This window comes from Egretta garzetta, unplaced genomic scaffold, assembly GCF_000687185.1.
Source record: "Egretta garzetta isolate BGI_Z169 unplaced genomic scaffold, ASM68718v1 scaffold23, whole genome shotgun sequence".
Lineage (NCBI taxonomy): Eukaryota > Metazoa > Chordata > Aves > Pelecaniformes > Ardeidae > Egretta > Egretta garzetta.
The window spans coordinates 2,201,776-2,217,560 of NW_009259237.1; the positions used below are offsets into that span (position 1 = coordinate 2,201,776).

At 38.7% G+C, this 15,785-nt stretch overlaps 1 protein-coding gene across 1 annotated transcript; it reads left to right on the forward strand.

The window, feature by feature from the left end:
* The first annotated feature begins 2,596 nt into the window (after positions 1 to 2,596).
* CDH5 (cadherin 5) lies at positions 2,597 to 14,919 on the forward strand. Its single transcript, XM_035891526.1, has 11 exons — positions 2,597 to 2,791; positions 5,142 to 5,430; positions 5,520 to 5,636; positions 7,496 to 7,660; positions 8,070 to 8,257; positions 9,945 to 10,198; positions 10,776 to 10,918; positions 11,738 to 11,862; positions 12,962 to 13,070; positions 13,358 to 13,603; positions 14,426 to 14,919. Exons 1-11 carry the CDS (start codon positions 2,603 to 2,605, stop codon positions 14,917 to 14,919), a joined length of 2,319 nt encoding a protein of 772 aa, XP_035747419.1. The 5' UTR covers positions 2,597 to 2,602.
* Positions 14,920 to 15,785: the final 866 nt, after the last annotated feature.

The window sequence follows — 15,785 nt, forward strand, 5'->3', positions numbered from 1 at the left end:
CTTCTGAAGTGTTTGGATGTGCTGCCAAAGAAGGACATTCTTAAATATTGTGATGAATTCAGCTACAGATTCAACAGCAATCGCCTTCCAGCTGCCAAATGGAAAACTTGCATGGTATCATAGAGGAAGTCTTCTCAGAGTCAGACTGTCCTATGGAGCAACGCGCATCAAATGTCCCTAGAAAAGACAGGATGAAAAGTGCTCAAGCATGCAGTGTTACTTCTACCAAAACAAGAAATCTTGAAAGATGCCAAAGACAAAGCCAAAGTCATTTTTTGCAAGAGGCTCTTCTATCTCAGTCTGTGTTTGACCTACAGCACATATGTGAGGGCAGACCAAACTCCATCAAATTGCTCAAAAAGGAACCGTTAACTGACCAAAGAGGCTGGACAAGTATTAACACAGAATCCATTAATGAGGAGTTAAAGGGAGTGAAGCCACCTTAAAAATCTAAGAACACAAAGATGGGTCTGCTGAGTAGAAGGAGTAGATTAAGTTTCAGCTGACATGTGCATATATTTAAAATATCCAGTCTAGTGCTTTATGTATGAATGGCAAAGCTTTCAAACAAGGCCTGATCTCTGAAACACATACAGGCCACCTGCTTTGAAGGAGAGTTTGCATTTGATGCATGGATCCTCAGGAATAATCAAGATATTACCACAGTCCCAGAGCTCCTATACAGATAACCATACACTCGTTATAAATTTGAGCCTTCAATTTCCAATAAGCAGTGCCCCTCTACGATGAGATCGAAGGTCCCGGAGTTGCCGTTACTAGTAATCACTCGCAGCAGCAGCGAGAGAAGTACCCTGAGGAGTTTGACAGAGGGCATGGCAGGCTCTGAATTGAGCATTAGCAGAGAGGCAAATACTAGGAAAATATTACTGGGAAGACACAAAATCTCTCTTTACAAAATAGATTCATACTGAGACCAGTATGCTTTAGTGGGGATTTGACTATTTAAGTTAAAAATGCTTTCTGCAAGGATGTTTGTAAACGTATCACTTCCAGTGAAATGAATGGTAACTGAAGTGGGCAGTATTGTCCTCAGTTTTCCCAGCTGATCTCTTCACTACAGCAGTACAGGAGACCTCCACTGTACCAAAGCAACAAGAGAAAATTGCTTTTTAAACACTACAGTCTGTTTTTTCCAAAACCACAGCCTGTGCTATTTAACTAGTTGACCAACTGGTTTCCTTTGGCTATCATGTTTTGTAATTTTATGAACAAAAGACAGACATATGTGCAGAATCATATCGATGCCTTCCAGTTGTGGAATGCTCTCGTACACAAATAAAACAACTAAATCTTACTTATTTTTCTAAAAATATTCAGAGCCAAAGTAAGTGCACAGAATACAAAAAACTTAGCTATTGAAAAGCAACTTCAAAGCCACCTTATTTGGTCATTTCCTAGACAATCACAAGGAAGAAGGAATGTTCCTCAGCTTATGTACAATAATGTAGAAGAGAAAATAGTACAGGAAAGCAAAATTTCATGGTAAATAAAATCTTTTTACTGACAATGATGCTGCACCACAGGATAACACTGATTGCCTAGTTACCAAAGAGTAATTCAACCTGGATGATGTCGACTTCTCTATCACAATTAACGAGTTTATTTTTGATGTGCATGCTGACAGCTCCTAAAATCTAATTGAAAGTCATTTATGTGTAATTTAAAGTCTGATTATTTGAGTGCTGAAGTTCCCTGACAGTCCTTTATATTGGGAAGGGGAAATTTCTTAAGAAAACAAGTCACCTTTGCTATGGTAAAATAACTTCTCAATCTGATATGAAAGTCAGGCCTAAAGTTTTCTAATATTAACTTATGATGCAAAAATATGGTTTTACCTGAGAATAATTTCACAAATTATCATTTTGTAGATGGTAAGTCCTGAGCATAGGGGATAAAGGAACTTTTTATGTGTCTTCAAACGTTTCAAAGGACAAGGAATTGTCACTCAGTGAATGAGCTCTCTGGTCAAGAATATTTGCTACATTGTACTTGGAATTGATTGAAAATTTCACATGAATAATTTTTTCCACCAAAAAACCAGATTTTATTCTAAATCAATGTTTTCCATATGAAGATATTGACTACCGTATATTTTGTGTCAGGGCAAGTCAAAACATTGCATTTGGGTTTGTGAAGCTGGAACCTTTAATTTCAAGTTGAGTTAACATAAACCTTGATCTGGCTCAGCCTTGGGTGTTGCTTCCCATGAGCTATGCTCTGCCGCCGGACTACACTTTCTGTAATGCACGATGGGTGATCTTTGCTACTGAATCTTCTCTTCACATTTATTGTGGTAGCTCAAGTGGATGCTGGCTTTTATGTGAGCTTTCAAAACTTGCACATTTTTTATTTCACTAAAATACTTTTGTTAATCATCTAGTTAAAACTGTTTCATGGAAGGAAGCCTGATATTTCAAATTATGATGCTAAGGCAGATGAAAAGAAATATAGAAAGTAATCAAACTTTCCTATAGAAGGAAAGTCCATTTGCAGTTCTATGTGTGCTCTCTCTGGTTAATCTGATTCTGTTGTTATTTATATTTTTTTCATATTTTACATTATTTTCTAGGTACAGAGGAAGATGAACCACCGTATTCTCCTTTTCTCACTGTTCTTGGCTTCAGCATTTGCTGACAAAGAAAGTCAGAAAGCAAACCAAAACTTTTCTTCAAATAATACCAGTCATAAACGCCTGAAGAGAGACTGGATATGGAACCAAATGCATATCAAAGAAGAGATTGATACACCATTACCACACCATGTTGGCAAGGTAAGTAGCAGTCTGTTAGCAATGAATAATTAGAAATGTAGACAGCAAACAAGTATCTTGGAAAGTATTACTGGTTTGCAGCCTAGACAGAATAGAAGAGAAAAAAAGGAAATAGAAATGGGACTTAATACCAACATACTAATGTATTAAAACCATAATAATGTGGACACAGAGTAAATCAAGCATAATGTCAAAGGGATTCTAATTCTTTTGAAGAACACAAATAAATTTTAGAGAATGGCAAGTATAGAGCATCTGCAGTGCAGAATCAATTGTGTTGCATGCAGGTGCACAGTTAGGAAGGAAGTCTGGTGGCTGATGTATGTCAATATTTTTCTGGCAGCTCAAGATTCTTTCAAAAACCTAGGATATCAGCTAATAAAAATATATGCATTAAAAAACACAGTTTACATCTCTCAGCTCGGATACAAAGCAAAAGTGCTATGTTTAGGAATACTGTTACTCAATGAAAAAAATTGTTTCACAAAGTGAAAGAAAATAATTTTTAAAAATAATGAGCATTGACCTGCTCGCAAACTCATTTTCTTCAGGGCAGTGCTCATAAAATCCTGTGATTAACTGCATATCACCCAGACAAAGTTCTTCCAATCTAGTCTTTCGAATTGAACTACTTTGACACTTCTCAGATAAATGCAGTTGTACGTTTTCCTCCCATGTACAACAATCAGCATCTGTCAAGGCTGTCTCGGCAAAGTGAAACGGACCTTTCTGGATCAGTGCTGCTCACTGGCGGAAGGCACGAGAGAGAGAGAAAAGAGGCCGTAGGCTACTCTCAGCTAACACAGGGTATCTCTGTTTCATTTCAGACCAATTCAGTAGCAGATTGAGGAGAACGCTTCTATTCCTGGAGCTGTCCTAAATAAGAGTAATTCACTTTGTACTGCGCTCTGTGGTCTTTCAACAGTGGAATGCTTCTGATTACTTTTGCAATGGCTGTGTTCAGCGCGTTGCACTTGCAGGATTGAACACTTGATAAACCCTTTAAAAAAGGCCACAGCAGCAGCGTGGCAGAACTGAGTGACAGCTGCAGGAATATGCTGATACATTTTGATTTTATCTTTCATGACCTTGGATGCTTTCCTTTGTATGTTCATCCTCAGCTTTAGAAAAGGCAATCTTGGAAGTCTATACCTTCTACACTGAGTAAGTAAATAAAAATTGAGAAAGAAGGCACAGACTACACTATCTTCGAGACAAGGGTGAGGTTATTTCTCATGTTACATCTCCAGAGTTGCAAACTGTTCTTCAACAGTCCCAGCAGCCAGAAGCATGATTAAGCATGAGGAATGAGGGAAGAAAATTTTAATGACATATTTCAAAATAGAAAACAGAAATGAAAAAATGTTCAACAGTAAATGACATCTACGGGATAAATCAAATACTGAATACCAAACAGCTGCAATTTATGGCAACATCAGTAACAAAAGACTAGAAATTCTTCGTCAAACCCAGCAATTATTGATAAATAGCTTGATGAAATAAGAATGCTGATATAGTGCATGGAAAATTGTGGTTTAAACCTTCTATCAGTGTCCTTAGATGGGTGAAGGTATAGAAAGGGAAGAATCATCAGATTATCTGCAAATTAAATAATGTACAAAACCATTTGGGATTGGATTAAATTACATTTTAAAATGGATCAATGTTCGTTCCTTTTACCCCATCCCTTTTTCATTGCATATAATCTTAAATTTTAAAATCTATGGGGTGGAAATTTAATCCTATTGTCATAGCATGAGCCTAAAGACTGACCATAAAAAAATTGCATGTGACTAAACACAAGAAAACTGTCGGCTATGGCAGGAACTCTGCTAAATGCTAAATAATGGAGACTAATGCTGAATAATGTCAGTAGCTGTGAATGTAGATTTGGTTCTGTAATTCTGTGAAAACTAAGCAAAATCTCTGCTAAGTTCAAAAGGCTACTTGCAAACAAGGGTAGCTCAAACTGGCGGCGTGTGTTATTTCAGACATAATGAGGTCAATGATTTGTATGTGTCAACTGCATGAACAATTAACTGCATGAACTGCATGAACAATTTATATCTTTAGGAAATATGAGATATGATCAAAAAAATATGCTTCTTGATATATAAGCAAGCAAGTTTCAGTCTGGATGCAAGTTTCATCCTATAAGCCTGCATGGTTGTAGCTGCTGTGCTGCTGTTTGTTCAGTAGCACTCCAGCTGACATCAAAAGTCTTGATGGCTATTCTGGTTTCAAACGGAGTCTGAAGAAGTCCTGATTGTGTTTATCATCTGGTAGAAACTGTGTTGCATCCAGATGCCAAAGTCCACTTTTATCTCTTTGCATTATACTTTCCTTCTAGATCACATCAAGTGTAAGTAACAACAACGCTAAGTATATTATTGAAGGTGAATACGCCAACACCATTTTTAAGGTGGAAGAAACCAGTGGTGATGTGTATGCATTTGAGAGACTAGACAGAGAAAAGAAAGCAGAGTATGAGCTGACAGCTCTCATTATTGACAGAAGAAACAACCAGTCACTGGAACCCCCATCTAAATTCATTATCAAGGTTTATGATATTAATGACAATGTCCCTGTGTTTGTACAAAAAGTATTCAATGGATCTGTCCCAGAAATGTCACCAGTAGGTACGTTCTTCTATCACTCATTTCCCTTCATGTATCTGGTTAAAAAGCAGAATTTATGCTAAATATGCTGTTTGAAAATCCCTTTCTAGGAACCTCGGTCACCAAAGTGACAGCTGTAGATGCTGATGACCCAACAGTTACAGGTCATGCCACAGTTACCTACCAAGTCATTAAAGGAGACGAATACTTCACAGTTGATGACTCTGGTAGGTCAGATATGCAAATGTCATTACACTTTGTCCTTACCTTATTCTTTGAAGAAAATGCAGTTTTAAGCCTTATTTATTCTGGACAAGGGGAATAATAATTGAAAAATATAATTTTGACTATAATTTAGAAAGATTTTTCATTCACACTCATATAATGCTACTGTCTGCACCTGGAAATGAATGAATAAAGTCAGGGTATCAGGTGCCGTGAAATAAATGAGAAGTTAAAAGGTCACTTTTTTCCCCACTGATGAAAGGACTGACTAGGAGCTAATATAAGTTCATGTTTTCAGTGTAGCATAGATACCATTCCCTTGACCAAAAAGGAAAAGGGAATAGATAAGCTCATAGACAGGTGTACTCTTCGCTGGGTAAAAAACTGGCTGGATGGCAGAGCCCAGAGAACTGTAGTGAACGGAATTAAATCCAGTTGGCAGCCAGTCACAAGTGGTGTTCTCCATGGCTGAGTTCTGGGGCTAGTTCTATTCAACATCTTTATCAATGATCTGGAAGAGGGGATTGGGTGTGCCCTCAGTAAATTTGCAGATGACACAAATTGGGCAGGAGTGTTAATCTGCTCAAGGGTAGGGAGGCTCTGTAGAGGGATCTGGACAGGCTGGATCAATGGGCTGAGGTCAATTGTATGAGGTTCAACACGGCCAAGTGCTGGGTCCTGCACTTCAGTCACAACAACCCCATGCAACGCTACAGGCTTGGGGAAGAGTAAAGCTGCTGTAAAGCTGCTTGGCAGAAAAGGACTTGGGGGTACTGTTTGACAGCCAGCTGAATATGAGCCAGCAGTGTGCCCAGGTGGCCAAGAAGGCCAATAGCATCCTGGCTTGTATCAGGAATAGTGTGGCCAGCAGGACTAGGGACGTGATCGTCCCCCTGTGTTCTGCATTGGTGAGGCCACACCTTGACTACTGTGTTAAGTTTTGGGCCCCTAACTACAAGAAGGACACTGAGTTGCTGGAGGTCCAGAGATGGGCAACAAAGCTGGTGAGGGGTCTGGAGCACAAGTCTTATGAGGAGCGGCTGAGGGAACTGGGGTTGTTTATTCTGGAGAAGAGGAGGCTGAGGGGAGACCTTATTGCTCTCTACAACTACCTGAAAGGGGGGTTGTAGTGAGGTGGGTGTTGGTCTCTTCTCCCAGGTAACTAGCAATAGGACGAGAGGAAATGGACTCAAGTTACATCAGAGGAGGTTTCGACTGGATATTAGGAAAACTTTCTTTACTGAAAGAGTGGTCAAACATTGGAACAGACTGCCCAGAGAGGTGGTGGAGCCACCATCCTTGGTGTTCAAAAAACATGTAGATGTGGCACTTCGGGACATGGTTTAGTAGGCATGGTGGTGTTGTGTTGATGGTTGGACTTGATGATCTTGGAGGTCTTTTCCAACCTCAATGATTCTATGATTTTATAAATTCTGAAGCAGCATTCAATCAATAATCAATAATAACTCAACCCTTTTCTTCCCTAAACTTTCTTGTTTAATTTTCACCCAGTTTTAAAAATAACATCAGCATCTCTTGTAACCATACTAGTCCGCTGAAGCAAATAACTCAGATAAAGAAGTGCTCAGATGAATGCTCTAGATGCTGTAGTGACCAAGTTTAGACACTGTTAGACTGCTTCTAAGCAGGAAAGATCAGTTTAAAGGAATGTATTGTACAAAATGTCCCAAATATTCTGTCATGTAGAAAGATTTCTAACATTTCAGGCCTTAGAAAAATACCACTGTAAAAATGCTACTTAAAGTTGAATGTGTGGCATAAGACAAAAAGTTGCTGTCAAAATGAAGAGATGTTGGACATGCTGCAAAATCTAATAATTTTCAATGTTACTTTTTCAAAGGCGTGATTTCTACAACAAGGGCTGATTTAGACAGAGAGAATCAATCAACATATGAAATTATTGTTAAAGCAAAAGATGCTCCAGGGTCTTCTGGGGATTCAAGCACAGCTACAGTCATTATCACTTTAACAGACATCAATGACAACTTCCCAGTATTCAAACACCGTAAGTATAATGCAAGCACCGTATCATTTGGAAACCGAGGGTATAGCGAATTTATGTCAGAGTTCATCACAATTCAACTTTTCTTAAAAGTGGACAAAAGAATCTTACATATTCAGAAGGTCGTCTGCATTTCAGCCCTAGCTATATTTCCTGGGTGATGCACACCTAGAAGAGAAAATAAAAATCAGTATTAATTTCATCACATTGCACAAGATCTTGACAATTTTGAGAATTAATTATACTCTATAAAAAATACATCAAAGTGCTGTCTGTAGAGCTATATAATGCTGAATTCCCAATGACATATTTTTCTGTACGTCTAGAAACTAAGAACAATTTTTAACTAAGTTCTACCTTCCATGTACGCACTCTTTATGCCTTTTTTTCATTGTTTTTTTTTTTTTATCAGAATCATTTCACTTTCAAGTTCCTGAAAACATTTCAGTAGGAGGAGAAGTTGGCAGAGTCAAAGTAGAAGATGTTGATGAACCACAACATAGAAACACAAAATACAGTTTTGTCAGAGGAGATTACAGAGACACCTTTGAAATTGTAGCAAATCCATTCACAAATGAAGGAATCATTAGGCCAAAGAAGGTACTTTTCCCAGTAACAAAGACAATTATTTTGTTTTTCCATGTGTAACAGGTGTTTGATTCAGTTTGGGACTAGCAGCAGGAAAAAATGGAAATGCATGGAAGTCAGCATGAAATATGTTCACCCTGAAAACCCTGTTCTCTAAGCTCTGTGAGTAGAAGAGCTGGTGACTTACTAGTCCATTTCAACTGCCAGTCCCAGGAAAACCTAGAATTACTGCAAAGTGCAATGGGGACTATGTCAGATATTCAGGTTATGCCTTCGGGCTCCTCTCAAACTTCATATACTTGGATGCTTCAAAGAGTCAGTTATTTTAAGAGCTGAGCCAACTGACCAAGTCAAAGAATCTTGCCCTTCTGAAGCCCAAGTTCCACAACTTCCTTACTTTCATCAGGGTGTTTTCAGATCTTCCCCACTAAACCCTTATAACTCTTTAAGAGGGCCCAGACTCTCCAAAACATTTATTATGGTTTGCTCTTTGGTTTTTAATTCTCAGACCTACTTGCTTTGTGCCAAGGGACATTCCTGCATTATGCAGAGCACCACAAGCCAAGAGTTCATTGATTTAATTGACTTACAGTAAAAAAAACAAAAAGAGGAAGGACTATATATCACCTCCTGTAATCCTCAGATTGTCAGGAATGTGTTTTTCACTTCCAAATGTATCTCTGTAACTGTTAAGACTAGAAATGTCATTAAGAAGAAGAGAAAACTTTAAGGAAAAAAAGCACCAAGTATTCCAAGACCGGCAGTAAATTCTTCAGCTGTGGTCACATGAGGTGTAAGTGGCTTTCATTCACCAAATACAGCCCTTCCTCTGGTCTTCCCAGGACCTGAGGAATGCATTGCTGGCAACTTCTGCCCAGAGGAGAAGGAATAAGAAACCCCACGCATACACACACTGGGTGATTTGGAATAAGCTCATCTTTGAACACATAGTGGGCAAAGTTCACCCCACTGTTTTGTAACATGCTTTTGGCCATGCACGTCATAATTTTAAATATGCAGCCACGCAAGATAAAATTTCAACTGCAAGATAAGCACTATCCCTTCCATTTGCAGTGTCTACTCAAAAAGAAAAACAAGAGTCACCACAATTAACCACTGTGTATTTCACAGTGCTCTTACAATTGCAGGTGACATTGCAAAGGGACCCAAACTTTGAAACACGCGATAGTTCAGGCATTTCACAGAATCACATTTCTTACTGCCCTAGCTCCTGGCCTTCCTTCCATTGTGCGATTCCCTTCATAATCTCAGTTAATGGGAAAAACAAGGAAACGGATGTCTTTTATCACTAAGTGTCCCACCTATCAGTCAGTGCAGCTATGAAGTCTGCCTTGAAATGATTTCAGAACAGAAAGCCTAGCCAAGAAGAGAAGAATCTGGTCCCCAACCTTTGAGAAAAAGGAGCTAAACAAGAATTATAAAAAGAAAATTATTTAGACCAAGAAATACTTGCTGAACTGAGAATACTGGATTAATCTGTTCAAACCCAAAAGTTCCTCAAACCACTCAATGAAAAAGAAGTTCAGTTTGGAAATGTTCTCCCAAGAGTCTAGCTAAAATGCAATTTGGTAATATTTCCAAACATGAATTAGAGCACAGAGCTTAAATTTGCATAGATAGCTAATGCGAACTTTAGACATCTCCAAAGGAAGAATATGTGTTTGTGTCTTTTTTCTAGCCCCTGGACTTTGAAAAAGTAGCAGAATATAGGTTTGACATTGAAGCAACAGATCCCACAGTTGATCTTCGCTATTTTAAATCCGGAGGCTCTAGGAGCATTTCAAGAGTCACCATTGAAGTCACTGATGTTGATGAGCCTCCGGTCTTCACTAAACTACCGTATGAATTTAAAGTAAGAGAAAATGATCCAGAAATAAAAACACTAGGTTCAGTTTGGGCACACGACCCTGATGCAGCCAAACGGAAAATCAGGTAACACAACACCAGCTTTAGTAGTCCTATTTTAAAGTAGAGAATTTGTTAATGATTCCAAGAATTTGACAAAGAACTGAGACTTTGGCCCTGTTTTTCAGAATCTGCATGCCAAAAAAAAAAAAAAAAAATCCAATTTGATTTTTCTGGCACTGCAACCATGGATTTATATGGTAACCAACAAATATGAACATAAATTATATTTACCCATGTAATTACCACATAAACTTACTGATAAAACATTTGCACATTTACAGGAAAATGCATAATCCTGGATATCTTTACATGGTTATAATTTATTGTTACATTTTTTATTGTAATAACTCTCTCAAGCATGTGCTTTGAAAAGAAAATAGGCTTCTGAAACAGCAAACGACAATGATCTGGAAACTTTTCTGATGGATATATTCTGCTCTCGCAGCTTGCATAATTTTAGGGAAATATTCTGAGACCACTTGGTCAAGATATTAACATAATTTGTCACACAAGAACTCTCTGACCTTCCACCATGAAGAACTGAAGTGAAACACGGTATTATCACCTTGCATTGACATATCTCTCTTTAAACAAAAAACAGATTTACTCGACGAAGAGCTAGTCCTAATGGAGACTATGTTAGGGTATCCGATACTGGAATTATTCAACTTCCCAAGCCCCTGGACAGAGAATTCAGCTCCTCATACAACATCACTGTAGCAGCTCAGGAAATCCTTGAAGACGGTAAGTGCTATCCACTTCCCTATTTGAGAGAAATCAGTGTACAACTTTACAGCAGGACTGTAGCTTATCAAAAACAAAAGCCGCATCCTGACAGCCTGTTTCCACTAAGCTACGAATAAAAGGGATGCTTGCAGGGTTTGCACAATAATCTTCCAAATCAAATGAGTACCTACAAATAGGTCAAATCCAGTTTTAATATTTGGCCCCTGGCTATTATAAAGATGCATTCAGTTTGTTGCAAGGAATAAAAAGGGTATGAGAAGAGGAAGCAGCTTGGGAAACAGGGATAAGCCTGTGGTTAGAGCAGAAACGTCCCAGCCAGCTTCACCCACTTACAGAGTTACAAAATCCCCCTCCCACGCTGCCACCCAGGCAGTGTTGCTGCACAGCCATCTCCGCATAGCTTCGCTCTGGTTCAGGAAGCAGGGCAGGCCCGGGGACCAGTCCCAACTCAATTTGGGGGAGGCCAGCCTTTTCTGGAGGGTGAAAGATATTTAATAATATAGACATGGCCTGTTGCCTTAGTGCCAGAGAATGATGCTGGATCCCATAGCCACATAGTGTGAAGAATCAGGAAGCCATAAGCAATTGTCATTTTCTTCCTCATAGATCCCCAATGATCTAGCCCAATAGGAAAGTTTTTAGGAAAATATCTGAATCTGTCAAAGGAAAATTTTAAATTAACAATGGAGCTAGAAACTCTCCGTATTCGTCATCCAGGACGCACAGAGGTGGAGACAAACAGCAGAAAGGGAGGGCTGGACAGCACTGAGATTCCAGGCATCTCAGAGACCTGTACTGTTGTTCTTGTAATTTCAGGACGTCTTTCTGACAGAGAATCCCATGCCCAAGTTCATGTAATAGTTACTGATGAAAATGATAATGCTCCAGAACTTGTTTATCCTGAGGAACCCAGAGTGTGTGAAAATGCAGCACCAGGAAAGGTGAGACAGGAGGGAGAGTTTTTCCCTTAAATCTGAATTATCTACTCTCAAGCTCAAGAGAAAGATGTCTTTTATTAAAAGTTAGTCTCGGTTTTCATACCCAAGCACCTGATCATCTTTCACTGATTTCCAAAACGTCAGTGGTCAGAAATCTCTCTTCAGGACTTTACACTATTGGAATATTGACTTTTATCTGCTTACGCACATGAGCTGCACAGTTCCTCTCCCTCCAGGCTTTTAAGTACGTACGCGCATTAGCAATTGAACCATGAAGTACAGTCAAGCCTTGCAGAGCAAAAATTAGCAATACAGTTTTACCACACAGATGTTCATACATGATACTGCGAACAAAACCATTTCAAAATACTAAGAGAATCATTGCTGCATCTAACATTGTAGTATCCATCAGAGTGCAAGTATCTGCATGCGCAAATAGTGTTAGTATTTGTGGGTTTAGATGTTTAGCCTCAGACACAAGTATTTAGCCCATACTTTCTGTATTTTTATTTATTCTTTATATATAAAGCCCATAATCTTTCTTTAATTAAGAGAGTTTGTCAGAAACTGGGCTCTCTGATGGAATCTGTTAGAACACACAAGGTATTATTTCACCTTTAATTTAATTTTTAAAATACCTTTGGGACATAATCATACACATTTTTTATACTTTGCACATCTAATGTACCCCAGGTTGAAGTTTTCAAAAACAGGCATGTCATTCAAGAGTGGCAGTCTCAATGACATTCAGTGAATGAGAGTCCTACTTCTAAGTTCAACAGTTTAGAAGACATCCACCTTACGTATTTAAATGAGCCATATGTCTTTGAGCATAAGACATCTTTTACCCCTTAATTACACAAGATTTCCTCTTTTGTTTCCCACCTGTGAAGGAAGGGGCAAGACTGCTCTTTTTGAAGACCTACAAGGAAATGACTTGCCTTGAAAGAACTTGAAAAAGAATATCACAAAATATCTTTGTCCCACTCTTTACTGAAGGGTTATACAGAATACACAGTCCAGCTCTAACTTAAATACTGTAAGTGGTTTTATCACGGGAGGCAATGTATTCTGAAAATCATGACCTATTCCACCTTTGTAGGTAATCATCAGGATTTCAGCTACTGACAGGGATGAAATATCACCTAGAGGTTTCTTCAGATACTCCCTGGCCACAGAAGACAGCAACTTCTCCTTGGTTGAAAACTACGGTAGTGTATTCCTGCAATGCATTTTGTCAGCTAGCCAAAGTGAGACACTAGGACACAGGGGAGAAAAGCTGTAGCAATGACCTATAATTGGTCTAGCTGAGCTAAGAAACAATTTATTTTTAAAGGCTTGACTTACTGAAGAAAAATGTTGTTTGTTGCCACCCAAGTTCCACTGGGCTCCCTAAAAACTGGCTCTGTCTAAGGGGAAAATGTACCAACTGACTGATAATCTATAAGGAAAATCTGGTAGAGATTATCACTTAATTAGATGTCATTACTTCTTCCAGATAACACAGCTAATATCACTGTCAAATATGGACAGTTTAATCGTGAACTTGCCAAAATCCACTACCTGCCTGTCATCATCTCAGACAACGGTGATCCAGAGCTCAGCAGCACAAATACACTTGTCATCAGTGTCTGCAAGTGTAATGAAAAAGGCAACATCACTTTTTGTGAGGAAAGATCTAAACAAGTTGGAGTTAGTATACAAGCACTGGTGGCAATTTTTATCTGTCTCTTCACAATCATTAGTAAGTATTTGACTTTTGTAATGTTCTCTGACTTAAAATGTGGGGATTGTTTTGTTTTGTTTTTTAACTGAGATCTACAAAAGCTTTGTGGCTATAAAATGGTCACAAAGGCAGAAATACTGTAACTATTTGATTCATCTCACTTGCTCTTTCTATTTGGTCTGTTAGCATAGTTTCATTAACAAAGCTGGTCATTCTATTGGAGAGGCTGAGTCACTGGAAAGGTTATTGCACGTATGCATAATATACCCGATTTACTGTTACTAGGCTCACGTGCAGCTATAAAACAGGAAATTCGTGCTGGGGCAATAACAACAGGATTCCTGTTTCCAAAGGCTGAATTAGTCTGGAAACCCTTTAAACAGTACAGTGAACATATATACATAAATAAATCTGTAACAAATCAGCAGACCAGTACCTATTTGCTGTGTTTGGAATCTATCAGAGAAGGGGCAACATTTCTTCTTGCTTGAGAAGAGGCCTCCTTTGCAATTACCACATAAGTAGCATTTGATGCCTGGCATTAAAAGATTTACCAGTTCAAGACAGTAGTTGATTCAATGAACTTGTAACACTACGCATTTGTACTTTTGATTCCAGCACAAGAGTCAGTTGTACAATTCCTGTACAGACTGAACTGCTTTGAGAACATACAAATCCCACAGTTAAACAGTATTTTAAACTATTTTTCTAATAAATGTGTGTTAAAAAAATTCACTCCAGAAAAAAAGACACTTCAGACTGTGTTATATATCTTAAATGCAATTTGTTTTACTTCCTTACTTCTCTATTTACACATGCTCACTTAAGTTTTCTTTGCAGTAATCATATTGCTAATTCTTCTAAGAAAGAGACACAAGAAGGATTTGAGCGGTCTTGGGAGGAATGTGGCAGAGATTCATGAGCAGCTTGTCACTTATGATGAAGAAGGTGGTGGTGAAATGGATACCACCAGCTACGATGTATCTGTACTCAACTCTGTCCGCAAGAATGGTATAAAGCCAGAAGCAGTTCCCTCTCCATATGCACAAGTCCAAAAGCCTCTTGGAAATATAACTTCTGGTGCTGGAGAAATGGAAATGATGATTGAAGTTAAGAAGGATGAAGCTGACAATGACAGGGATTTGCTGCCATATGACACACTTCACATTTATGGCTACGAAGGTGCCGAGTCCATTGCAGAATCTCTCAGTTCTTTGGAATCAGGCTCCTCAGACTCAGATATTGATTATGACTTTCTAAATGACTGGGGACCCAGGTTTAAAATGTTAGCTGAGCTGTATGGATCAGAACCAAATGAAGATTTTGTGTATTGAGTTCAAATTGGCCATGAATTTTCTCCCTACCACTACAGATAGACATCAAGAGCCTGCCAATGGCCAAAGAACTCATGCTCTTCACCCAAGCCATACTAGGATTTCAAACAGACATGAAAAAAAAACACAAAACTGTCAGCAGCAGGGTTAAAAAGAATCACACAGATCATGTATATTGACTTCCCCCAGCACTGCTATCCTTGTTAGCAGTCAGTGTTTTCCACAAAATTGCTGCTCGAGGACCTGCTCGAGTCTTCTAGGACACAACTACACAACTCTTCTCCCTATCCAGATAGACACTTCTCCTTAAAAGTGGTTTTTTCCCCAGTTTCTCCTTCATTCCTCTTCTCCTGTACTGTTTTCATCAACATGCATTCAAGGTCACCATCCGTTGGAACAGGGAGGTTCAGGAGCATTGGGAAGGAATGTTCTGAATAACCTCCTGTATCTCCATCCAGCTGCCTTGCCTGGCCCTCTTGTAACATCTTTATTGATATTCCACGCTTATGCTTACCCAGCAGAGGAGAGGAGGAACATATGGTCTATCACTTAATATCAGAAATTATTCCATCACTTTCAAAAAGAGGCATGATTTTTTTCTTCTTTCCAATCTATTAATTATTCTTGCTTTATAGTCTTCTACTACATATATGAGTTACTAAGCATAAAATTAGACAGGATTTTTACATGCACAATCTGTTTTCATCTGTCATTTTTAACAGCCTGATGATGATTTCAGGCACCTTTCTGGCATGCTAGAATTTGCTCTAGCTAGCAGCAAACTTGTTTTTCTTTCTGTAAATAGGATCTCAGTGTTACTCAATGGAACATATCCCGCAGGGCAAGAAATGTGGAGATCAGGGGAA

Bases quoted from the DNA above. Each gene is read 5' to 3' on its own strand.
- CDH5 (XM_035891526.1), top strand. From the start codon at position 2,603: ATGAACCACCGTATTCTCCTTTTCTCACTGTTCTTGGCTTCAGCATTT. The intron at 7,661-8,069 runs GTAAGTATAATG...TTTTTTTATCAG, and splicing joins CTTCCCAGTATTCAAACACC to AATCATTTCACTTTCAAGTT. The intron at 13,071-13,357 runs GTAGTGTATTCC...TACTTCTTCCAG, and splicing joins CTCCTTGGTTGAAAACTACG to ATAACACAGCTAATATCACT.